The 27,340-nt window shown below is 36.2% G+C and overlaps 1 protein-coding gene across 1 annotated transcript in view; it reads right to left on the bottom strand.

The window, feature by feature from the left end:
- Positions 1 to 27,340, bottom strand: part of CLTC (clathrin heavy chain) — a 63,085-nt gene that overhangs the window by 3,238 nt on the left and 32,507 nt on the right. The window contains exons 8-30 of the mRNA XM_068978400.1: positions 26,838 to 27,038; positions 24,651 to 24,803; positions 23,942 to 24,064; positions 22,964 to 23,101; positions 22,550 to 22,714; positions 22,250 to 22,430; positions 20,681 to 20,844; positions 16,218 to 16,343; positions 15,450 to 15,592; positions 12,862 to 13,096; positions 10,669 to 10,791; positions 9,503 to 9,648; positions 9,092 to 9,275; positions 8,706 to 8,898; positions 8,101 to 8,258; positions 7,731 to 7,895; positions 7,501 to 7,608; positions 7,253 to 7,420; positions 6,966 to 7,115; positions 6,745 to 6,876; positions 6,525 to 6,635; positions 5,397 to 5,567; positions 4,806 to 5,027 (exon numbers count right to left, since the gene is read on the bottom strand). Of these exons, the coding sequence (XP_068834501.1) occupies positions 4,806 to 5,027; positions 5,397 to 5,567; positions 6,525 to 6,635; positions 6,745 to 6,876; positions 6,966 to 7,115; positions 7,253 to 7,420; positions 7,501 to 7,608; positions 7,731 to 7,895; positions 8,101 to 8,258; positions 8,706 to 8,898; positions 9,092 to 9,275; positions 9,503 to 9,648; positions 10,669 to 10,791; positions 12,862 to 13,096; positions 15,450 to 15,592; positions 16,218 to 16,343; positions 20,681 to 20,844; positions 22,250 to 22,430; positions 22,550 to 22,714; positions 22,964 to 23,101; positions 23,942 to 24,064; positions 24,651 to 24,803; positions 26,838 to 27,038 (3,660 nt within the window). The remainder of the gene's footprint in view (positions 1 to 4,805; positions 5,028 to 5,396; positions 5,568 to 6,524; positions 6,636 to 6,744; positions 6,877 to 6,965; positions 7,116 to 7,252; positions 7,421 to 7,500; positions 7,609 to 7,730; positions 7,896 to 8,100; positions 8,259 to 8,705; positions 8,899 to 9,091; positions 9,276 to 9,502; positions 9,649 to 10,668; positions 10,792 to 12,861; positions 13,097 to 15,449; positions 15,593 to 16,217; positions 16,344 to 20,680; positions 20,845 to 22,249; positions 22,431 to 22,549; positions 22,715 to 22,963; positions 23,102 to 23,941; positions 24,065 to 24,650; positions 24,804 to 26,837; positions 27,039 to 27,340) is intronic.

The following is a 27,340-nucleotide window of genomic DNA, read 5'->3' as shown; positions in this document are numbered from 1 at the left end:
TAAAACAGACCAGAGTAGAAAGAACATTCTCAGTCCCCTTCAAATTCAATGGCAATGTTCATACTTCAGTCAAGGTGATTTTTAGCACTGTCATTATAAACCCTCAGGAAGGAGGGATTTATAAATGCCATAAAAGCTCACGCCAGGCTAAAACTGGGCATGCCAGGATGCAGCCAGCCTGAGGGAGGGAGATAACCAGAAGGAACCACTTTCTCTGATGAAGGTTTAGCCCTACTAAAGATAACAATGATGAACTCATGACTGGACAAGACTTCCTTCCCCAAAGGAAACGGTATTCAAAAAAGTGAAACAAGTCTTGTGACGAGGTAAGTATGTCTGCAGAACCAACTATCTTTTTTGCCAACTGTGCACAGCTTCTGTCAATATTGATTATGTGCAGGCTGAAGTTTAAGATTCAAGTGGCTCCATATTTAATCTTTTTTATATAAAGACAGGCTGCATGTGTTAATGCTCTGTTTTCTAAGTAACCAAGGAATGCCTGATTTTTCCCCAACTTCTTAGAGAAAGAAATGTTTACCTTTTAATTAAGCCCAAGAAGTAAATGACTGTTATACACTAGCTATTCTAAATAAAAGTGGATAGTATCAGACAGAAATAATACTCTAGAGGAGTCCAAACATATTAGTGAAAGAAAAGAGCTGGAATACATAGATCCTTCCCTAACTAGTTGTGTCACCTTGGCAAACCACTGCACTGACCCTCAAATTTCCTTGTCTATATAGTGAGTCAGCTGAATGAGAAAATCTACAAAGCTCCTTCTAGCATTAGCATGACTTGGAATCTGGAATTCTGTGAAGGACTAGGGAGGATGGCAGCAGGACACAGACCAGGAAATCTCCCCCATACCACTTCCATTTGCCTTTAAACTGTGCTGTATCTGTCTTTTAGACTATATAGTCTTGTCGTTGGTATAGCATTACACTTGATGTAAAACTGAATTTCAAATCTCAGTGTTATCTACTACTAGAGGGTTTCAAAGTCCTAGGGATGCTGAGATGGGGAGGCAGAGTGCAGAACTTTTTTATGAGTGTTCATTCCATGTCCTTCAAAAAGGCGAAGAGTGAAAAATCACTCACAAAAAAAAGACATGCAGGACTTCAGCAAAAAGGCTTTAAAGACTTGGTCCCAGAAAGGTTAAAGCAGAACCTAGTTTCTACTTGCAACTATCTTAAAAACAGTGTTTCAATCCTACACAGGCCATTAAGGTTAGGACAGTATGTTACATGTATTTTAATTGTTTTATAGTGAGTGTCTTAAATGTGGGTCTAATCTACCCTAATTTGTCAGGAAGCAAAATGTGAGAAAAGTGGTAAGAGTCAGATTCTAGACACCTTCAGATAAAATGTGGTTTTTCTACCCTGGGAAGATGGGTTATTAGTTTGCTTCTGTATTTCATTTTTTTAATTTTATAACCTAAGGACTCATGTGTTAAAATTACCCCACTATCAAATTAAAGACTACTATGGAGTATAAGTACCACAAGAAACACTCACTGTTTGGCACCCAAACTTAAAAACAAAAATCACTACAGCTCTCTAATCTAAAGTACAATCTGTGCCACCAAGGACCAGTCAGATGGGGTTTTGCTAAGTATCCAAGACTGAGCTAAAGAAGTTATTTTTAAAAAGTACATGGATGAGTGTACATTAATAACTTCTAAGAAGAAAAATCAAACAAAACAACCCACTGAGTAACACACTGCCAGACTTTCAAGGAAAAGATTCTAAAGTGAACATGTGTTTAAAAGTTAATGTCTGAGTCAGATGTTGAAGACAGAAGTCTGTTAAAGATTTAGAAGAGCTAGCAATGTCATAATGCCCAGGCATAGACATAGGCAGGTTGGGCATAGAGACAAAACAAAAAGTAACAACTGTGAAGGAGGAGCATCATGCTAAGCAAAAATTGATTTTTCTATTTAATGGGACAGCCTCTGGCTCAGCAATATCCAATTATTGTTTCCAATGACCCAATTTGGACTCCTCCAAACAGAAAAGCAGAGAAGACTTTTATGAACACAAGCTTTTGTTAAGAGCTGTAACAAAAGTTTCTGATCCTTGGATTAAAAAAGAAAAATTATAGGTAAGCATGTCACTGAGTTCAGTTCCATCTGTACTATTGAATATTCATGATAATGTAAAAGGCTTTTCCACAGAGACTGCAATACGCTGCAGAGGAAAAGTTAACATGCAGTCAGTTATTTTGGTGTATGTGTGCATGAAAAAAAGGCAAAAGTACTGAAGCAAGAAGTGAGATCTGAAGATGACTGTCGCTATACAGGCTCTCAAGAAACACACACAGCCCACAGCAATGCTTTAAGAGTTTCAAAAGTAGTATGATGTAATTGCAATGACTGTTGTACATGCTTGATTTAAAACAACGCATAACACTGCAGTTCAATTACCTATTTTTCACACACACGCTTTCTAACTGCCTTGCTTACTAGCTGCTGAAGGGCCTCACACACAATGCATTTTACTCAGGTTTGCCCTAAGTTCCAATGGTGACTCCGGTTTGGTTCAACGTAATTCCAAGGCACTGTTCCCCCTCCAATTATTTTAAATTGTTTTAACTGTCCTTTATCTTCCCACCCTTTTCTCACCATAATTTGATACCAGACACAAGTTCGTAAGTTTGTTTCATTTATACGGGGATGGAGACAAGCCAATGACGGAAGCAGCAACCAAAAGGTGCCTAAATTTGACTTTGGACAAGCCAAAGGGATGAGTAACAGCAAATTTGTAGCTTCAGAGATGTACCTTATTATAGAAAGCAGAAGCTAATATGGTTCCATATTTTACAGAAATAATCCATGTTGCTTAGCAACAATTATAGCAAGCTAATCTGATGATTGTAAAAGTTTTGATTTCTCTTGAAAATGAACTAGCACCATAAGAACTGGACACCTGGAGAAACATGAGGAAAGTCTCTTCGGAAGCAGCTAGTATCTCTTGTATCTACTTTCAGCAAAAAATTAGTAAGAATCAAGAGATCAGAAACTGGATCACAGTCCTTCAATACCAAAACAAAAAAAAACCCCAAAAACAAAAAAACCCCAAAAAGCCTTTTAGGGCATATATATACATATTTAAATTCAACAACTGTCAGGCACGCTCACAAAGTAATACCAGAGGCTGTTTAATTTTACTTAGAATATTGATAAATCCTATTATGGTCCAGATACCCTGACAGGGAAGAGAAATCTCCTGAAACTTTGGAATTAATATGGAAACTCAACATGCTCAGTTTTTAATAATATATTTAAGAGAGACTGTGAACCAACTACTGATTAGCCTCCTGCCCTTCCTAAAGCCTATTAGCCGATTAGTAGCAAACATCTACTCATGTCCTAGAGCTCTATTATAGTTATACTTTAAGGGACTTGCAGAGGCTTTAGTGAAAATTTATTGGGGGAAAAAGCAGAAGCAGCAGTGTAGAAAAGGAAGGAAAAAAAATCATGCAAATTCCTTAGACTTAGTCCTCCAGACTTAAAGATGGAAAAGAATCAACTTTCACCTTTTCCTTTATTGCATCAACCTGCAAAGGAATTCAGAAGGTGCAGCTTAGAAAAAAATCAAATTCCATATTGAGCATAAAAAGGTAGAATCAGCAACAAAGGTTTAGGGGAGAAACATCTAACCACTAAAAAAGGTATGAGAGAAGTGAAAATAAAGGGCATACTGGAAGCAAAACTCAGAATTTTTTTTTTTTAACTTCAGAGTTTATTGCAGAAGAATTTATGCTAGAGTCAAGTGTGAAAGAAAGCAGCTTAATCGCTAGTAAAATTTACAGCACTTCGGTTAACAGCAGCTTAGAGCCAGGTCTCACAAGTTGGCATTATGCATAAGAAAAGAAGCTATTCTCATCTGTGGCTAAGGTAAGACAACTTTCTTTTTCCTCTTACACTGGATTTAAGCAATTTCTACACAGAAAAATGCTAATTCTCAAAAGAACTGTAACTTAACACAATGATATCTAATTGGATGGCAGCCCAAGGAAATGCTCAGCCACACTGGGGGTTGTTAGTAGTGCACCTCCCACCCTGACACACGCCTTTAACTCAGACATGCTGAAAAGACCAGATGCGAAACTGACTTTAATAAGCATGTTTTGCTTCGACAAAATGGATCCTTTAGGACCATTTTAAAAATGCTCCACAGCAGGACAGGGTAAAAACATCCCAACATCAAAAACAAATACTAAGAAGAGTAAGTTAATCTTATAAGATGATTATACTCCCAGCTTGTTTAACGCACTTTTAGGAAATGTGTCATTAATTGTTAACCTCCTGTAATATTTTCTAATAAGGGGTTAAACTATCAAAATATTGAGAAGATTAACAGGACATTAAGAATACAGCTGAAGCTTTCCCATGGGAAACAGGCATACGTATTAAAGTCAAGAACCAACCAAAGAGAAGGGAATCTAAACTACTAAGTAATGGTCATCTGAGTTACAAGAGTTGATTAGAGGAAGACATTATTTTGACACAAAATGTTTCTATCAAATGTTTAAAAAAAACAAAGACAGAAACCCATACAATATGGACGTAATACTATGTGCCACTCAGAAATACATTCTGTGGTATTCTGAGTATAAACAATCTGCCAAGATATGTCTGAGTTACCTTTCCATTCAATGTCATTTGTCAGGTATTAAAAACTACTGGAGAATAGGAATATTTCATGATCAACTAAATTAATTATTTAGAGAAAACCTTTGGAAACAAAGTCTATACATGGATTCTACATATCCTCAGGCTGATTAGTTCTCAGAGGCGCCATTACCTTTGTCAAGTACTCCTTCATGACTTGGATGAAATAGGGCATGGCGAAATCCATGATGTTGTGCCTCCATGCAGTTTCCAGGACAACATCTGGCCTTAACAGATCGTAACAAGTAAAGAGACATGCTCCAAAGCACTCTCTTTTTTCTTCCTGCAAAAACCACTGTAGGAGCTCTTCAGCCAATTCAGTATCTTTAGATTCAGAGGCATACTGCATTGCATCCTATTTAAAGGAAAGAAAGAAAGTCAAACATTAAATTCAAATATGATGAACTGATAAATTAAAGTAATGCAACGGGGGAAAAAAACCTCACAGTTATATCATTTAAATTAAGGATTTCCTGAAAGAAAAGTAAAAGACAGAGGAAAGCATTCTCTTTTTAGCAGAGAGGTCTGACAGAAGCATATGAGAGCCTCCAACATTAAGAAGTGACATAATTATCATCTCCTCAACTGGGAGCTTAAAGGCAATTCCCATATTTGCAAAAACTAATACCTTTATAGACCATATCACTTCTAATATGCCATCTTAGGACTCACACAGATCATCTAGTTCTTGGCTTAATAGGCCCACCCCACCATCTTTCTTCACCTTGTACAGGCTATCTTTCTTGCACAGCTCTACACTCTGTTTCCAGCGATTATTGCCTTTGAAGAGGTAAGCAGCAATTCTTCTGAACTCAATGAGTTCATGCTTTTCCAAACGCTGAGCAAGTGAGATATTGTCAAAGTTGTCATAAGCATCTATCGATGTTCTCAGAGCCTTAAAAAATAAAACAAAGCCACTGAAATGCCAAACCAGTATTTCATTTTAGTTTAAATTTTATGTTCCATCATTCTTGATCAATGAGCCGTTACCGTATATAACTGACTGCATGTAATGTGATCAGTATCTTGCATGATAAATGTTTAATAAGACTTGATCAATCAGCCATTATTGTAATTAAGACAGCCTAGATTCAAGAATCAAACCATAAAGTTATACTATGAACAAGTATCAACATTGCTCAATCTAACTGTTCAACAATAAGGTCCTTGAAGGCACTATAAAATTTCTAGGGAACAATTTTCTCCAAGGTTTTTGGTATCAAGAACTAACTTGAATGGTTATGAAACTGCAAAGATTTGTAATTTGGAGGGTAAGATTTTATGCCCTAGGGAAACTCCTGATACAATTCAACATGGTATTCAGTCATAGAGATCAGCACTGGATCTGCACCTGAAAGAAAACCATGTTGACAAGAAGAGAAAGAAAAGGCAATTTAGCTTAATCTTTACTTTTTTACATTTCTGAAAATTCTTCACAAAGGAAAGTTTACTAAAAGACACATACTGAATAAGCTATTGGGCAAGAGAAACAGTGAATAAAAAAGTTAATACCATATAAGGTTTATGAACCAGTTTAAGAGATCAAAAACTTTTCAACTCAATCTACAATCTAGATGTTTACAAATGAAGTAACCATAGTATTTTTCTAAAGCATTAACTTGGACTCTGCAAACTTGGCATTTAATTAGAAGACATCATGTTTATCAATCCTGAAAACCTGACTAAATTTAGATCCAAGGCATACAAGTACCTACTGTTTACAGTCCTAAGGGATGATAGGCTTTTTTAACTGCAAAACATACCAACTTTACAATTTTGAGAATTGTAAATTTTGAGGAAAAAATAAATTTTGTGAATTTTGAGAATATGTGAAAGAACCAAAATGTTTTACCTGATAATCTTCTTCTGTAATAAAGAGGTTGTTCAGTGATTCATTCACAGATTTGTTGTTGTGGTTCTGAACTGAACGCAAATAGGGTTTCACCAGTGGTAGCTGTTTAACCTTTAAAATAAGGGTGTGTTACAAATGTAGTACATTGCTAATGGACAAAGTTATCCAGGAACGTCTTTAGTTTCTTGCTATGAATTTTTGAGGTTTTAAAAATTATTACCTTGCTGAAATAATTGACTGCACGAGTATGATCCAACCGTGGAGACAGCACCATCAGCAAATCATTTAATAACAGTGGCTTGAATTCTAAGTAGAATTGTATTGCTCTGTAGTATAGCTCCACATTGGCAACCTAAGACAGCAAAAATCCATAGATGAGGTAGAGTTATTTCCTCATGAGCTTCCTCCTTCTAAAGACTATCTTCTAAAGAAGGTGCACACCTTGGTAATGATGTCTTTGAACTGCCCTTCTTTCCATGCATCAGTCGGATGATTCATCATGGTAATGATGGCATTATCATATTCTTCGTATTTGTCATACAAAAACACCAATTCTGCCCACAGATGGGCTTGTTCTGCAGCTCTTAGCACCTGCACAAGGAAGATTTAATTGCTTTAGATATGGGTCACTAATTCTAGTTAATAGAAAAAAAAATTTTTTTTTTTTAAATGAAAACTGAAGTATTAGTTTTAGCTATAGAGTTGCCTTACAATGAAAGGTTAGTTACCTTAGGAATATTCACTCTGGACCAGAACAGCTCCAGGTGCTCCCTCATTTTCTGTGGCTTAAACTTAGAATACAGAATAGCTAATTCGGTGAACATCCCCATGTGAGCTCGCTCAAGTCCCAGTGCTGCTTCCAACATGGTTATCAGCTCTTCAAAATACCCACGATCCTATATAGGAGAAAGATGCAATTAAAGATGAGAATATCAGTGACAGATCTCAGTTAACATAAAAGACTTCAATGCGTTACCTGATAGTAGTTGATAAGTTCCTCCAACTCGTCTGCATGTACTACAATATGAAGCCCACACATCTGAGCGAGACGGAACTCCTTCCCATCTACACAGGCAAAGCAGACCTACGATTTAAAAAATTGCAATTATGCGAACTCAAGTGTAACATGGATGGTTAATTCAATTAATCAGTTTAAAGAATATTCCTAAATAGCATCTTAATTCATCAATCAAACTGTCAGATTACCTCTTTCCATGTTCGAGTACTGTTGGCTTTCCTAGCTCCATCAACAGCTGCCTGATATTCACCCAGGTGAACCAGAGTGGATGCCAAGCGTCCAAAATTGGAAACATTATTGTACAACAACTTAGCAGCATCATACATTTTTTCATCGTAACAACGGTCACCAACCTGAAAAAAACACAAACCATTTTCAGCAAGCCGAAACTCAGTCTTTCCAAAGTTAGGACTCAATTTAATATGAAGAAACAACATTTTCTCAGTAAGATATTTCCTTAGAAACTTTCAGTTGTCATGTGTTGATCCTAATAAGCTAGTAAAGTTACCCAACTATTTTTACACTCCATAAAAAAAAAAATCTGAATGAGAAACTCACTTGCTGGATATGAGCATTATTTGGCCCATTGATGAACTCTTCCAACTCTGCTAGGCGGTTTGTTTTAGCCAGTGCAAAAATCAATTCTGTCTCCACATAGGACTCACGAGCCTTCTTGCGGGCCATCTGCAAGTACTTCACCAGCTCTTCCCAGTTTCCTAAGTACAGAAAAACAAATGAATAAATCCAAACACTAACATATCAACATCTATCTTCTCGTTGAAGTAAATGAGAACTGCTATTAATTTCCTTTTCAAAGAAACAGTATAGAGAATAACAAATGTAAACTGTGAAAGGTATCAAAATAGTGAAACTCCGATTAATGCCTCTGTATGATTACTGACCAAATGAAGAGCTGAATCCCTCTTCTCCTTAAAGTTATCAGATTAGAACTAGATCAGAATCTAATGAGACTTCAAAACAGAAAATTAAACTTCCCGATAGAGCTTTTAAGTTCATAAAACACAGCCTCTCTTTATCTGCACTAAGGAAGAGGGCAAACCACCAGACAGTCTCTAGCTCCAACACAATGCAGAACAGACATAAAACTTAATGCTTAGCTTAGGCACATTTTCTGGCAAACACATAAAGGTGAGAAGTCATACCACTAGTATTGGCGGCCTGAACAACTTCCATGTAGGATGAAGGATCATCTGCTTTGATATAAGAATCAATGGCTTCTTTCACCATTCCTTTCTGCAACTGGGCTTTTGCGAGCTGACTCCAGACTGCCGGTTCATTGCAGCGTTCAGCAAACTCATATGCCCGATCCAAGTTTCCAATATGTTCGATCAAGACCTAGGCAACCAATTCTTCATCAGTTATAGAACAATGAATCTTACCATGTAGCAATTACATTTAAACGGTTAGGATTTTATTGCTCTTCTATTACCACAGCAATAAATTATGCCCTTTCTCAGAGGACAATGCATACACTGAACCAAGAGAAGGCGTTACACAGGAAATCAGCTCGGGTAATGTGAAGATTTACCTGCACTGCTGAGGTATTGACATCAAATTTCCGGAAAATGGCAAATGCTTCTTCAAAGAGCTCATTGCTGATGGCGATGTTGGCAATATCTGGGGCATCGTAATTATCCAGGCGGTTAATGTACTCCATAACACGGGTACGGTCAGCCTTGATTGCAGTGAGGATGAGGAGGTTTTGCAGGTTCCTTTAAGAAAGAAAGATTTGAATGTAATATTTGAAAAGTTCATTAGTCATAACAAACACTGTAGCTATAAAGTATTCCATCTCAGGAGAGAGGGTCACAAGAGAGTATCAGAAGAGTGAAAATTAAGACAACATTCTCTAACATTTGTCTCTTTGTTCCTTTCCCAAACTGACAGGCCATAATTACTGACTGACTATAAAGAGCAAGGAAACCCTCTCATAGCATACCTGTGTTCACTGAATACAGAGTTATCAAGGACAATTTTCTCCAGCAGTTCAATGAGTTCATTAGGAAGGTCTGCAGTCATAAAGGCCTTGACAGTTACTGACACTTCCTCAGGGTCCTGAGTTTCAGACAAGGCTGTCTGTACAACCTGCAGAGGATATACAAAGAATAAGTACTGAGAGTCCAGGTGGTTTTGATGATATTATCTAATAAGAATAAGCTGGCCTCTCAGTAGAAAATGAAACAGATTGAGAAGGAATGAGATAAAATACCTTTAATTTACCACCCAAAGATCTTTCTACGTAAATCCACATATATCCATAACATGTACTTCCAATTTTTTTTGTGGGGGGTAGCGGTGCCTACTAGTATAATTTCTATCTTTTCCCTGATTAAAAATTATTCCTAATAACCACTCCTCATTATCACTTTAATGGTCACGTAAAGTCCAACCATATGCATGTGGCATTATACACTCAGTAACGCTTCTGTTTATGGCTATTTGCATGGCTCCCAGATGCAGCAATGAGTATTTGCTCTAGGAAGCTTTGTATCAATTTGGGAATTTTCCTTAAGACATGCTTCCAAGGAGAGGAATGAAAAACTGATATTCTTCAATTTACTCTCTTCCATATTCATACTTCTATTTATAATTTAAGAACCATTATTAACAACCTTCAATTTTTAAGGTTTTAAAAAATGTTTTCAATTATTTATATAGCTATAAACTCGCATCTTCCTTGCTTACTATTGAGACTTACTTAACATTTATCTACTAGATCATTCACCAGTCTTTATTCTTTGCTGATTTACCCTTGTCTTGAATGTTTCCAATCAATTTAATTACTTCTCAGGTATTTTTAACAGTAATTCTTACTAATTTTATTAAATGTCTGATTTACTGGTATCCTTTTAGCTATGATGAGTTGAGGGAGTCTTATGTAATTAAATTCTCTCCTTGGGGACGTATTTTCTTGGAGAAGATATACTTCATTTTCGTTAACATTTATATATATATATATATTTTAGTATCATCTTTATTTTCTATTTTTTACTGCCATCTCTCACAGTTAAATATGATCCATTTGAGTATATTTGGTATATGATGAGGGAAAAGGTTTTATTTATAGTTAAAAAGATGAGCCTTGAATGCATTTGCAAATTTTACCTGATCAATGAGGGGTCTCCTGTAAGGATTGCTTTCCAGCAGCACACTACCCCACAATTCTGGGTCCTTCCGCCGTACCAGATAGCGAGAAAGACTTTTGAAGAGGGAATTCTCATTGCAGACCTAAATAAGAAATTAAAGATTAATTTCAAGGTAAACAATAAAACCTTTCCACAGACTGACTGTAATTTTAAAAGATTATATCCTATCATTATACCCTATTTAGTGTTTTATACCAAAAAAAAAAAAAAATCCATTACTTCTACATGTAATCTTTAAAGTCACAACCATATTTTTCTTATTAAAATTCAAATAACAGAAAAAAGTTGTTATATTTTTGAAGGCTTTTAAAAAGCACCCTGATGGTGGATCTATATTTGGACTTTATATTTTACTCTACTGGCCCGTGTATTCATGCACCAGGATGCAATTTTTAATTATAGAGGTTTTTGTAATGTGCTTTAACATTTGGTAAGGCTAGTCCACCTTCAGAGCTTTCTTTCAGTGTTCATTTTCCCATGTGTATATGCATACATATGTTCATACGTATATGAATTTGTATGTTCACAGATGCATACAGCTCTGATCACTCAAAGACCCTAGAAGGAAATACACCGTAGAGTCTAGATCTGGGTTTCTAATAGCACTCCCCACTGAACAAAATCAAAGTTCTTCAAAAAAATGAATGATCCACGGCTGGGAGGGTATAAAATAAGCATGGTATAACTTGCTGGGCGAGGAAACAAGATGTGCTCAAGAGCAATGAGATCATGACACAAAGCCATGAGAGGCAGGCTGATGGGATTTCTATCAGCCAAAAGGGGGATAATTTGAAAATCAAAAACATGCATCATTAACCCACAGAACTCATAAGTCCATGAAAATATGCACGTTGACTGATAAATACGGAGAAAATGATGAAGTTGGAAAATTGTCATTTTGCAACCAACACATTAAGAATAGCTTAGTAAGAATTAATAGATTCAAAATTGGGGGCGGGGACACACACAAATAGGATACTAGAATGGTCTTAACTGTCTCCTCACAGACTACTTAATACCTGCAAGGGGAAACACATCTATAAGGGGTAATTTATTTCTATAATGGAGAAGCTGACAAGTTGATGAAAAGTGACCCTCAAAATGAAGGACTAAGGACATAAGGTGCTTTTGCATGTTACAGCATAAGAAAAACATCACTTAAGTAATGCACTTTGGATGGAAACATACAATCTAAATCTAATCAGGAGGAATAATAAGAGAAATTCAAAGCGAAGAACATTCTATTTTTTAAAGAGAATTTTCACTAATAAGAAATATCCAGAATAGGTGAATCCAGAGAGACAGAAGGCAGTTTGGAGGCTGTCAGGGGCTGGAAGGAGGTAGGGAATGTGGGACAACTGCTTAGTGAGTACTGGATTTCCTCGTGTGGTGATGAAAACTTGGAATAAGAACTCCGTACAAGAGAGATATGATTACACAACACTGTATATGTACTACCTGCCACTGAATTATTCACTTTCAAATGGCTAATGTTATGTTACCTTCAATTAAAAAAGAGAAAAAGACTATTTTTCCAATTATGTCTGTCACTAAAAGACAAAGGCTGAAGAACTGTTTCAGGTTAGAAGAGACATGAAAGATATGACACGTACAAGCAGTATGTAATCCTAGACTAAAGGGAAAATTTTCTTTTAAAAAACATTCTCAGGTCAATTGACAAAATCAGAACGAAACAGATTTTTAACAGTATTCTACCAGTGTCAGACTGACTGAGGTTGCTATCCATAATGTGGTCATGAAAGAGAATACCCTTATTCCTAGGAAATACACACTGAAGGGTTATAAAGCCATGAGGTATGCAACTTATTCTCATAAGGTTAAAAGGTTAGATGTGCCCATACATATACACGTATATGTAAAAAATATATACATGTATGTTACATATGAGTGTATGAGAACATACGTGATAAAACCGGGGCATAAATGTCAATGGGTGAATATAAATGTAATCAACTACTTTGGCCAGTTTAAGTTCATAATTATCAGCAGTTTTTTTTTAAAAAGCATGTACCTTCTAAAAATGCTCCATATTACCTAAAACCACTCTAAACTCTCAAAATTCACTAGTCTAACATTATGTAACAGGTTTTAAAAATGCTGTCTTCTCTATATGTCAGCCGGCAGTACTCACATTGATAAGCTCCAGATCACACTGGCCACGCTCATAAGCAACACAGGCCAGATGCGGATCTCTCTTCTCACAATACTTTCCAACAACACGACTGTCATAGTAAGGATTTTCCCGAAGAAACCGCTCTGGATTGTTATTACTGTCTATGTAGATTTTGGCTAATGCATTATGAGTAGCAGGCTCTTCACAGCCCTCATGAATTCTGGCCTCCAGCCAAGGCAGAAGCAGTTTCAATCTAGTAAAAAAAAAAAACAAGAAAAGAAACACACAAAAAAACCCACATATACATAATACTATATTATAAATAACACACTCTTGACATGCTATGTACCTTATGGTCTATAAAGTGCTTTCCCATACCCTATTTTGAATTCTCAACATTTCTATCAGAAGCTGAGAAATGAGGACTCAGAGATCGTTAAAGGATTTGTCCAATGTTACACAGAAGGTATGTAAGACTGTCCTTCATACTCTCCCAGACCTATCTGCTACATTATCTAGACAGGATATGGAGAGAAGAGACTACAGATTCACAGATTATTCTTTTTTATATGGGGCAAATGGCTGGACTTCTGAGTAATGTTGCTTAGGAGTAGGACAGAGATGTGGTATGAGAAAACAAGCCACATTATCTGAGGTTCCTTTTAATTTTACCACAATTACCATGCGACATTACATACAGCAAAAAGCAGCAGTACCGTAAACACATACTGGGAACAAAATCTGGTAAAATTCTAGCAGTCATAAAATCAATCACTCCACCAAGGGGCACGGTTTTGCTAAGTTATAGCTTATTTTCCAATGGTTCAGATGACCAACACTCTTACCATGGTTTAAATAACATGTTAAATAGTTACAAGAAAGCCACGGAAAGAGGCGCCTGGTAGGCTATAGTCCATGGTGTCACAGAAGAGTTGGATACAACTTAGCAACTACACAATAATCACTTTAAACCAGTCTCAAGCTTTAAAAAAATAAAACTCAGTATTATATTCTACATCTCCATTGTCCTTAAGTGCAGAATTTTTCATTTTCTGAAACATTTAGCTTGAAACATTTAGATATAAATTCTGTTATAAATTACCATTAGTAGAACACTTGTACCAACTCAGGTTAAAATTAAACCCTATTCTTGAGATGGTTTCATTGCTAGAGGAACTTCCTACTTAACCTCATTACTTCTCACTAACCTCATTTACTATGTCAGCACTTTGTGAACACACAATGTCCTGGCTAAAAAAAAGACTTCATGATCTAAGTATCAGAAGCACTCATATTATGTTCTCTTCTATTGGAAATTCCTAACTTATATTATATCAAGGTTCAACTTAAAAACAAGTTTAACCCAGAGTTATACAGGGAATGTTTTTCTCTTGTCATACTTGATAATTTACCAGAGAGTAATTAGTTACTAGGTATCATACCTAAAAGGAGGCTTTTTACATAGTTTACATTAAAAACACACAGCTATGTGGTTTGACTTAATGTAATTATAAACATGCAAAAAGAAGGTGAACACTCATTACTAGAGAAATGCAAATCAAAACCATAGTGAGATATCATCTCACATTTATCAGAATGGCCACCATCAAAAAGTCTACAAACAACGAATGCTGGAGAGAGTGTGGAGAAAAGGGAGTCCTCTTACACTGCTGGTAGGAATGCCAACTGGTACAGCCACTACAGAGAACAGTGTGGAGATTCCTTAAAAAAGTGGAAACAGAACTGCCGTATGACCCAGCCATCCCACTGGCGGGCATACACATCAAGGAAACCAGAATTGAAAGAGACACGTGTACCCCAATGTTCACTGCAGCACTGTTTACCACAGCTAGGACATGGAAGCAACCTAGATGTCCATGCGCAGATGAACGGATAAGGAAGCTGTGGTACATATGCACAATGGAATACTACTCAGCTCTAACAAAGAATTCATTTGAGTCAGTTCTAAGGAGGTAGATGAAACTGGAGCCTATCATACAGACTGAAGTAAGTCAGAAAGAGAAATACCAATATAGTAAAGACGGTAAAGATGCTATATGCAAGGTGGCAAAAGAGACACAAGATGTAAAGAACAGGCTTTTGGACTCTGTGGGAAAATGCAAGGGTGGGAAGATTTGAGAGAACAGCACTGAAGCATGTGTATTACTGCATGTAAAATAGATGACCAGTGCAAGTTCAATGCGTGAAGCAGGGCACTCAAAGCTGATGCTCTGGGACAACCCAGAGGGATAAGGTGGGGATGGAGTTGGGAGGGGGGTTCAGGAAGGGGACTCACATGTGCACCCAATGGGTGATTCATGTCGATGTATGGCAAAAACCACCACAATATTGTAAAGAAATTATCCCCCAATTAAAACTAATTAATCAAAAAAAGGTGAATGACTAGATTAACAGATATTCTATATGACAGCTGTATACAGCAAGTTACAGCTAGCTTATCACTTCTAAATTAGGTATCTCTAGGGAATTAAGATCCATGAGTACTGAGTAGTTTTAGGCAACTGACAGGTTATACTTCTATTTAATACCATGCTAGGAGAGACTAATAATTTATCCTACTTGTGAATATTAAAATAGTACTACACCTGTTTCTTTTTTCAACCTCAGCAACAAGCTCATCAGTAGAGAATTGACCTCTTACAACAAGAATCAAATTTTTAATGACATCTTCAGAGCAATCAACATCAAGTAATCCCCCAATAACCACAGGCAGTCGACTTGGATTCACCTATGGTTTTAAAAAAAAAAAAAACGTCATTATGTTACCAAGAAACAAAACTGAAAAGAGTTCTTAAAAAAAAAGCAAAAAGCAAGAAAAACACATCTTCCTCTTCAACCTGTTTTAAAAGTCAGTAATAAACGGATTCTAAATTTGAAACTAGACAAAAGAATTTAGTAGGAGGTCTGCCTTATTACTCCTAAGGAGAAATAAGTCCAAAGAAGCGAAAGGAACAGAATGACTGAAAATATTATCTGGTAAAAAGGCCTCCTTCGTAGCAGAACTGCCCTCTATTTCTGGAGTTAGAATGCAAAGTTTCTAATACCTTTATTTAAGATGGTTTTAATACTGTGCTTTGGAGGCTATGGCCTCTACATGGATACCTCAGGGACTATCAGATAAGTAAGGCGTAGGCCACTCAACTTTTCAACTACTGCAGTTCTGTTCTGTTTTACATACTTTGGAATGCATGTAAAATTTTAATCCAAGAAAGGATTCTACTGGGAAAAAAAAATGGAAAGCCACTGTAGCACACCACTCTTACTGAGCACAGGGTTTCAAAAGGATGAAGATGTCCAGTGTAAGAATTAAGATCTGTAAGATTATATTTTCAAATTATCTAAGTTTTACTTACCTTCTGTACATATATTTCTATATACTTTTGAAGATTATTTCTATATAAATAGAGCACCAAATCGTGGACAAAGTCAAATCGATCGCACACAATGATAAGTGGTAACTGATCTGTTAGCTTTGCTTCCTGGAGGGAAAAAAAAAGAAACCTTAATTTTCTTCTTCTGTGAGGTTATCAGTGTAAAATAAGAATCGGTTCCACACTTGTGGGAAAGGGTCACATAAACTTGGTTTTTCTTTTAAAGAAAGAAATGTCCCAATAGTTGGAGAGCGTCCAACTCAGTTTCCATGAATTTTTATGAAGTAATATCCAGAGTCATAGCAAAATACCAGGTCCTTCCCACATATACCCTTTACAACAAAAGAGTAACATGATTTATAAGTCTCCAGCAGCACTCAGGATATAAAATCATCACACCGGGACTTTCATTAATACCATCAGCTGAATTTGTAGTTGCTTTAAGAGCTAGACTCACATTCTCAAAATTAGGCATATATGGCTCACATTTGTTTCAAACTGATGACTTTCTAGAACACCCCTCCCCATTCAAATCTACATGGCCAGCTTCTAATACTGTTACAATAAATCCTACAAGGAGCAGAATGATGGTGACAGCCATAAATTTAAATACACCACATGTTGCTATAAAAAAAAAAAAAGGTTTACAAAATAAAAAGCATTTAAATCATTTTTAAATTGCGAACTGCTTTTACCATTACAAATATCAAGCTATAATCCTACTTACAGACTGACACAGATGTTACAGACAGGTAGGTAACACCTGTACTGGGCATTTACCTGATACATGTCCTGTTACATTCCAAAGACATGAGGTACAGCACAAAAAACAACAGTTTCCATCAGGAATTCATTTACACACAGTGAAACATTTCTCAATAAATGATTCCTCTATGACAGTCTACTGAAGGAGAACTAAGCAGGACAGGACTCTCCTCAATGACAGCCAAGGAAAGAATAAAATTCCTAGGTCCAGCACGTATAAGCCACCCAATTATAAATAACTTGAAGATTGGTCTACAAAGTGTTCAGGGAACACTAAACCTTGGAGTTCTAAGAAATCCTGTAAAATAGTAACTAAAAAATCAAAATGGCTGTAAATCTGAAGTGAAATCCAGCTGCAGATTTTTTACATCAAGGAAAGTCCTTTAGCACCATGGAAACTCTGTACTAACAGCTGCTACAATCATTTCTAAAAAGTGTTCCATCTACCTATGCAGAAGATTTTTAATAGGGCAGGTTTCTCCTACAAAACAAACACCAACACGCTTAATCATTATCTTGTTTACTACATATATAAAGTATTACCTACTGTATTTTACCAGTTAGGGATAAAACATACTTGGCAAGTAATCCAAGATTACTTAGGTATTCTAGTCTCATGCATGAGTGTTTAAGATTTCTACTGTGAAAGATAACTTATTTGTATTGGCAAAGAAAATTTAAATTTGAGAAAAGGAGAAAAATTGGGATACATTCTCAACTGCCTAAATTTGCATATGATTTCATATATAAAAACAATGCTATTAACATTTTAAAATTTTACTTAAAGGTTGCTCCTTAGATACTATGATTAAGAGACATTAGGATCAAAATGGCAACTATATAAACACATTCAGGTTTTCTTAAATACAAAGTTTGGATATGTATCAGGGGACAAAGTAAGCATTCCCCAAAGAGACTTACATTCTGGTGGGAAGAGACAATGTTAAGTGTTATAAAGAAAAAGAAAACAAGATAAGGGGGTAGTGAGGACAGATAGGTTTTATTTTAGATAGGAGGAGGGTAATCTGAGACATCGTTCCTTGTGACATTTGGTTAGAAATCTCTAAAAAGGTACAGAAGCAGGTCAGGAAGGCCTGTGAGGAAAATGGGAAAGGGCGAACAAAGGCTCTGGGACAGAAGAGGTTTTGGGGAGTTACAGGAAAAACAAGCAGGCCAGTGAGGTTGAAACAAAACCAGGAAAAGAAAAAAGATGGAAAATAAGATCAAAAGCAGCCAAGAGGCATGGGTCTGAAGAATAGTTTTATGTTTTCTATGTTTTCAAGTTCAGGGCACAAGTCAAATAACGCTAACGACAGAATTTCATCCTGCTTACAGTCTACTTTAAAGGAGAGTTCATATTCTATCACTCTTTGTTCTCCTGGTGGCACTTGCTAATATTCAAGATTAGATTCAGAGAAGTATTTTTATCATCACAGTTTACATATAACACCAGTCAATTATAATACAACCAGTATCTCCAAAATGAAGTTGAATACCAGTGATGATAAAATGCAGCATGTAGCTACAAATGGCAGATCAATAAGGAAAGTGAATAAATGGTCCAGTATGTTCCATCTCATTGGGCTGAATTATCCAACAGTAACATCTTAGCACTGAGCTCCCATCTCCAATTATTCAAAAAGAGATTAGGTTTTTCCTCTAACTTGGGCGGGAATTAAAATTCTTTCGAGTCAGGAATAACTTAAAACCAAAACGAAACAAAACCTGCCTGCTAGAAAGGTTGATAACAGCTTGTTTTCAAGGCCACCCACACAGCTTATTAAGCACGGTTATCACTTGAATACCTATGGCATCAGGTCCCTCACAAACATAGCTCATGGGTGGGGAAACCAAGGCTGCGATAGGTTTGTTAATTTGCCTGAGGTAAGAGGTAGGCATTTACTGAAAGAATAAACAGCTCATTATAGAAAAAAAAGGAATTTGAACCAGGTCTGACTGGTTCAAAAGTCCATAATTCACACCCACTCTCCTCTATTAGATTTGCACACAATTCACAAGCATGGAGGGGGGATTCCTCATCTAATTAGATCTCGTGGGCTAAGCAAGGTAAGACAGCCACATCCTAGTTTCAAGAGTTTTTTTTTTCAATGTTAAGATCATAATTAGGTGAAAATAGTTAACTTAGTCCTGCTTTACATATATATGATAACTCAAATATTATAACTCAATGCTAAAAAAATTACAATTGAAGCATAAAAGCTGAGAGCTTAATGAAAACAAAATCAGTAACATCTGGTAGCATTTTTTCAAAAAGGATGCAGTATTGATATTCAAAGGAGGAACTGACTGGTATTATAAGTACACTAGGTCAAGCACGGAGTATCAAATCTTTCTCATTTGGATGTTTTTTTCTGACACCAGGAAGTCTTGGGTTCACATATATCATACTAGCCAGGATCTTCAGAATATTCACTATGGCCAAGACATTATACTTTGGGGGGAATGTTTATCTTGTAATCTAAAATATAAGGCAACTTCAGCATTTTACATCATTACACTAAAACTCCTAAGGGTTTAGCTATTTAATCTAGGTATTAAGTTCTTCAAAAGAAGAATCAGTTAATACAACTACAGATTATCTGCAAGGAGGCCAAACCAGTCCATCCTGAAGGAAATCAGTCCTGAATATTTATTGGAAGGACTGATGCTGAAGTTGAAGCTCCAATACTTTGGCCACCTGATGCAAAGAGCTGTCTCACTGGAAAAGACCCTGATGCTAGCAAAGATTGAAGGCAGAAGGAAACAATAGAGGATGAGATGGTTGGATGGCATCACCAACTCGATGGACATGAGTTTGAACAAGCTCCGGGAGTTGGTAATACACAGGGAAGCCTGGTGTGCTGCAGTCCATAGAGTCGCAAAGAGTCAGACATGACTGAGCAACTGAACTGAACTAAAAGTATATAAGTATATATTGGGGGGATCTGAATGTTCTGTAATTTCCTAATTTTTATAAATGACTGCCAAGGTTAAAGTCTTATTTTCCCCACAAAGTAATTAGTAGGAATGACAAAGCTAAACATTAAATAAAATAAACTGCCCTTAGGTATGCCTGAAAGACCTAAGAATCTTTAAATTATTATTCTTCACTCCAACACAGGCAGTTCTACTTCTCCATAACCAAATATGTGTCACAAAGCTGTAGTTTTTCTGTTTGACTGTGCCTTCAGTTTACAAATTATGCATGATTAATATTTAATTTCTAGAATTGGGCTAATTGATGACAGAGAAAAACCTGTTTCCTTTACACAGTGGAATCCTTTGCATAAACAGGCCCCTTAAAAGAATACTGAGGGCAGGCTGACTTTAATATTCAAAAAGTGCCTAAATGATATTCTAAAATAACACTGAGTGTCTACAATCACTTAACAAAAATTTTCTTCTAAAATTAAAGTGCAAGAAAGGAAATTCCTTAAAGATAGTGATTTTTTTCTCTTCACTTAAACAGATGGTCATTCTTAAATATTACTTACCAATTTCCTTCCTTATTTCAAAGGAAACCACAGACTATAAAATTTGGAAGAAATCATTCAGTATACAGTTTTGAGATTCTGAGAATTTCACTTTTAGGGAAAAAGAAATTCTAAACTATGAGCAAACCCTTGCAGGACTGCTGATCTTCAAGCCAACCAGAAAATGCACTACTCAAAACCACTTACCTTGAGAAAATTCTTGACTCGCTCAGGATCATAGCAGTTGCTTTCTCTGCAGATTCTTTCTACTTCTTTGATCTGCCCAGTCTTGCAAGCTGCCTGAATATATTTAAAGTGCACATCTGGGTCTTGACTAAAATTAACAATGGATCCCAGAAAATAAAAAAGACCTTAAAGAAAGAAAATAATTGAAATTAAGCACAGGTGTACCTTTGAGAACAACTGACCTGAAAAAATACTTAAGCAATTAAAAAACATTACGTCAATTATACCAAACTTCTAAAAAAACAAGCAAACAAAACACTGTTATACTGCACACTCCACTCCCAAATAAAAACTAGTTGGTCTAAGTACTCAATATTAAATAATCCACTAATCAGTTCAATAAATGGATTTATACTTTAATCCCTACTGAACAGAAAATTCAATGTTTTCTACTAATGGCAGTTGAGAAATAGGAGACAGCTACTTAATATCAAAACTAATTATCACAACATATTCCAGATGAGAAATTCTGACTAAAATCCACTACACCAGGTGCTTTTACATATGCAGTTAATAGAAAACACACAAAAGTAGCTTAAAAAGAATTTGAAGCAGTGCTGTCCAACAGGATTTTCTGCAGTGATGCAAATACTCTATTAAGATCAGCACTATCTAATACAGCAGCCACTAACCAGATGTGGCTTCCAAGCACCTGAAATGTTGCTAGTGTGACTGAAGAATTAAGTTTTAATTGCATTCAATTTTAATACTTTTATTTACACAGCTACATGCGGCTGGAGGCTACGTATTGAATGAACAGTATAAATGTAGTACATAGTTCACTTAAGAACTGAAAAATTTAAGAAAATTATGTAGAAATCTTTTTCCTTCTGTCTAGAGTAGTCCAACAAAAAGAGGGAGGAAAAGTTAAGCAGAGACCAGATGTTTAGCTAATGAACCTAAAAGCCACTGACAGTGATCACATCAGCACTCAGTACAACAGTGGTTCTCAACTGTGGACGAAATGGTTTTCTTCCCAGGAGACATTTTCAGCGGTCACAACTGGTGGAGCTGACACTTCTGGCATTTACTGAACTGAAGCCAGCAATGCTGCCAAATATCCTGCAGGCATACAACAACATACCCTCCAACTCAACAAATCATCCAGCCCAAAATGTCGATAGCATCGAGACTGAGAAAACCTGCTACACGGACAAGTCATAAAATTTTCTTGGCTAGAATCCTTTGCCATTACAAAAATCAGACAATATAAACATGATCATTACATACCCGATCATTAGTATTTTCATCTTATTCAAATATGACAAAGCTACTACAAATATTTGTATGTTAAGATTCTGCCTTTAACTGACCTATAATATATCCATGCAGACAGTCTTATTCACTTCATGTCCCTAGAACCTGACACAGACAATGCCTGACTGTATTTGTTGACAATAAAACTTAAAATATTCCATCAAAATAAGCTTGTAGAAAGAATTTCCAATAGCCTATGACCATTAATAACCTATGACCTATACCCCTCTTGGCTATCTTAAGTCATTTAAAACGACTCAAACTTTTAATTACCTTCAAAACTCTTGAAAGATTCAAAAAGTTCAATCAGAGACTGAGTGGACAGTTGTTCATGATACTTAGAAGCCACCTGTACACAGATCTGGAGATTCTGACGAATATTGGCAGACAGCATGGCCCTGAGGCATTCTAGGGAGTCTTCCACTGATAAGGACCCAAAGTAATTCACTAACCACTAGAGGACAAAATAAATAAGTAAATGAAATAATATTAAATCTAATGGATCATTCGGCTACACAAACACATTTTCAGTATACCAATTAATGGTAACTAATAGGTAAGACACTGAAATACCTCAGGGTTAAGAAGATGGGTGTGAACGACCGCACGCTTTATATCATATAAGTCAGTGAAGTGTTCTAATGCACGCTGCAAGAGGCCAGCCTTTTCACACAGCTGAGCGATATGAGCCCGGTCATAATGTGTGAACATCTGATTGCCTAGAATAGCATCTGCGACCTAGAAAACCATAAAAGAATGAGTTTATCTTACCACTCCATCTGTATCAGTAACTCCATATCCAGATTACACCTTAAGATCCAATACTGGACTGGTAACGGAGAGAAAGTACAGAGAATTTTAGCCAAATTTTCTAAAATGAGGAATGGGCATCTCAGTAGCTTCAAATAACTTAATCTAAGCAGCTCTGAAAACAGCTGTAGAAAAACAGTGATGGAAATATGCTCTAAAATGCATGAAAACACATACCTGAGGTGCATGCATAAGGTTCATCTCAAGCAACCTCGTCTGTAAAGGACCTTCAGATGGGCGATTATTCTTCAGGGCATCAAGCAAGAATGCAGTACACTGCTGAATTAGATTGTATTCCATAAACACATCGACAATCTGCAAAAAAAAGATGTAAGGGAAACTGTTTTAAGATACTTAAAAACTATTTTATGTTACAGTTAACAATATAGTAAGTGAAAGGAAATTAAACATTATCTGTTTCTTCATATATAAAACACTACCAGATCAAATCCCAGATTTAAAGATTATTATTTAGATAACATAACCTCATAATTTATCAGGAAGTTTTATCTTCCGCAGTTACTTGAGTTCTAGTAAAAACACCCATAAAATATTCGAAGATACTATACAGAGGCAGAATATAAACTGCAAGATTTAACATCTTGATTGACTGACTGACTGATGCACACGTGCATGCCACGCCACAGGGCATGCCCGACTTTACTTCTCTGACCAGGAACTGAATCTGTACCCCGTGCCGTGGAAGCATGACTGCTAACCACTGGACCACCAGAAGTCCCTGATGAACTGTTTAAAATACACAAAAGCATAAAAATGAAAGAGTCCTTGATTCCCACTTCATATATGCATTTTCTCTCTCCCTTCACCAAGTGGCAGAGACTAGCCTTTGAGTTTTACTGTACCTGTATTTTTTGTATTTTTAATACATATATCATCAAAATGAGGTGGGATTTGTTTTGCATGTTTTAAAGCTATATATATATATAGATGGTATCTTACTGTCCATTCTTCTACAACTTGCTTTTCTTGATCAACATAGTTGAAATTTATCCATGTAAATAAACACAGCTCTAAGTTCTACAATTAAAAAAGTTAACCTTTTCTCCTCCAGGTTGGTTTAAACTCAGATCCGCACCCCCGACCCCGATTCTCTACATAAATTAATTTCTACAAGATACATTTTAAATTGTTTACCTGGGTGATATCAGCAAGAGGTTCTTCATCCTGAACTAACATTTGAGCGAACTGCTGCCCCTGATCTGGACTGATACGCATAACATTTCTCAGCAGAAAGATCCAGTCTGGAGTATATCCAACCTAAAAACAGACAAAAATGTAAGCCCTGCTGCAGAGTTCCAGTTTTATATTACTTAAAGGCTTTTTCGCAACTATTCTCCAATAACGAATTTTAAAAGGGAAGAAATCACAGAACAAAAACAAACCAAAAGCAACGGGCGCCCCTCCACCCCCGTGGGAAATAAAGGCTTCTTCTACAATAGAATCTTCTTCCTACAGAACTACTGGTGAAAGCACAGATTCAGTTTTAACAGATGCTCGATCTGATCTTGGTTTATATAAGACAGTTTGATCTTGGTGATAATATATTTGAACAAATGGCTATAAATTTTTATAATCAGCTTATTCAGTCTCATTGAACATGAAAAAATTTGTTCTAATAGGTTAAACATGCCCTAGCAGTTAGTTCTAAATGCCATGCAAGAGTAACTGTCTCCATTTTTGAAAAGTGATTCTGTAAATGAGAACCATAATAGTACTTTATACTTTCCCAAGTAATCATAAAAATTTAAGGAAGTCTACTATTAAAACTGAGAGTGACTCTAGGATAATTCCTCTCTTAATGTTTTAATGAGTTTATGTTCAGAATTTGTTTCATCGAACTCACTTTTTTAGCATATAAAACAATCTTCTGGACTTGACCTGTTTCTGCAAAGCACTGAATGACTTTATTTGGAACGTTAGCCCTTAAGTACACACTAAGCGCCAATGTAGGGTCCACAGATTTCACAAGGTCTCCTAGTTCTTCAGAACATTCCAGCTGAACAAAGGGAAAAGAGAATGTTTAGTAATCCATGAGCTATTTTATAAATAAGCAGTTGTTACTACTTCCATTATAAATAATAACTAATATGACAGGCATTTAGTTACCCAGTTGTCCCAAAACGTATTATAAATATGCAGGAATTATGGTTATAGAGACTACTCATTTTGTATTCAGAGCAAAGTCTCAGTAGAATTCTCCACACACTCTACTTAAGGATAAAAACCCACCAAGACTTCACATGTACAGATTCTACCAACTATCTTGTTAGCCGTATAAATATTTAAGAAGCAGAATCTCGCACTGCTCACTTTAAGAATACTCAGGTGTCAGTCCCAGATGTTCTCAATTTTACAAGAATAATCCAGCTCCTAATGTAATGCTATCAAATGAAAATCTGATATTCAAAAAGCCGGCTGAGGTTTACCATAAAGACCACTTTAAAATTAGGGAATAAACTGTAGGACCTAAGCTTCATTATCTTCTTGACTTTTGGGTTTAAAAGTTGTAAAGCAGGACACTAATTTCACAAAGTCAAGCAGATAAAAATGTTAGAATTTTAAGGTGGTATACATGCAGATACACTCCTCTGTGCCATTCAATCTGCCTAAGCTGCTCAATCTGGAAAACCACTTCTCTAAAGGAGCTTTGCTTTACACACTAGAGTTGACTTTCTATTTTATGAGTATGTCAAAAGAACAGCGCTTATCACTGATATTCAATAATGAGACGTTCTATCAGAGTCTATACCCTGTCAACTGAACACACTAATGAAGAGTTGACCAGTGTCCTTTTTACCACAAATGAATCCTACATGACCATTCACCAAAATAGGTAATGATACGCAAAAAGCTCTTACATTGTCATATTGGTCAACTCAGTTACCTTGGCTGTTCTCATCCTCCCTTATCTTAAACAATTAGGATGGACCTCAAGTACTATGTGGCTAGTAACTATTCTTCAGCAGACTCCTGTCCAAGCATCCCAATTCTGAAGTTCTATCCTCCAGTATCCTCTAAGACTGCCAGAAGCTAGGTCAAGAAACAGGGATTTAGCATTAGTAATGTAGAAATACTATCAACATACACTAAAGCTGAAAGGTCTAACATTAAAAGTTATTCACAACCCAGAGTGCTATAAAATAGGACCACCTCAGTTTTTGACATTGACCTAAGACATGACAATTCAGTATTGCCACTTTGTGCAGAAAGGCTTTCTATAGTGGTATGAAAGCAATAACATCACTAATGGGTTGTTTAAACTCATTAGTTGTCTTACAAATAGGTGACATTTTCCATAATATACACTAGAAAACACAATACTATTAGATGCTCTATGGGAAAAGAAACTCATAACTACTGAGCGAATATAAAATGGATAGAGAAATCCCACAGTAAAGAAAGCTGGTTAACAACTGTTTTCAAATATTCATATTTAAAGAACTCCAAGAAACTAATCAGTTAAATATTTTTTCATGTAACTCCAGCTAACATTCTGTGAAGTGACTCTGGGGATCTGCATCGCTGCTAGTCAGACAGTCCTGATGTCTTGTTAAACAATTCCACGTTGTATATAATGTATTTCCCTTACACACCTAACCAATTACTAGCATCAGATACCACCATTTTGATACTTGTGAAGTTCTAAAAGAAAAGATACAATGTTGTATGGCTGAAAATACTGGGCATCCCAAGTGTGGGATGTGGGAGACAGGAATATATTCTTAGGTCCCCATGAGTTTACACATGTTGACAAATATAAACATGCAAAGTGTCTCATGCTAAGCTTAACCACCAAGCAAGTAATCCTGGATTCCCTTTTAAAATAAAGATACCTCAACATGCCACAAAAATAACCCAATTTCAAAAGAAAACACATCTTTCAATAGACAACACATATGTGTTGTCTATTCTTTCACCATTCCTACAAACAATGAATCATGGATGGAGATATTCTGGCACAGCCTGTGTTTTTAACTTGCTAACATGGTATTTAATCAAAGTGAAAATATCTTAATGTAAGTTAATATACCTTATCTTCTTTTAACCATTTCTCCAAAAGCTGTTTCCGCCCCTGCTGAAGTACAGGCCTACACAGTTCTAAGGATTCATATTTGTTTAGCTGGCCCTGGTCCAAAAGGATTCCAAAGTACTGAAGTAGGGGTGACGTTTGACCTGGCTGAGCTGGAACACTCTGGAACCGACGGATGGTGTCTGGGGTACGAAGAATTCCCTTTAAGAAACAAAAATGTTAACGACTCCTTTTAAAGATGATTCAATATCACACTAATAACTCCATAGATCTGTTAAGTCAATTTTAAAGGCATGATTCCATCTACTGAAACCAAATCTCAACTTTTCAATATCTGAATGGTAAAGATTCAGGCAATGTCTATCACACTTCTGGTTCAATGTTATGAGATTATTCTGAATCAGAAACATACCAACCTAATCATAATGCTAATGTGTAAGAGGATAGTTACAACTAACTATTATTCCAAGTTCGCATTAGGTTAAGTAAAAATTTCATTACCG

This window comes from Capricornis sumatraensis, chromosome 8 (assembly GCF_032405125.1).
Source record: "Capricornis sumatraensis isolate serow.1 chromosome 8, serow.2, whole genome shotgun sequence".
Lineage (NCBI taxonomy): Eukaryota > Metazoa > Chordata > Mammalia > Artiodactyla > Bovidae > Capricornis > Capricornis sumatraensis.
Note: the sequence above shows the minus strand (reverse complement) of the source record. Positions and strands in the feature narration are given on the sequence as shown.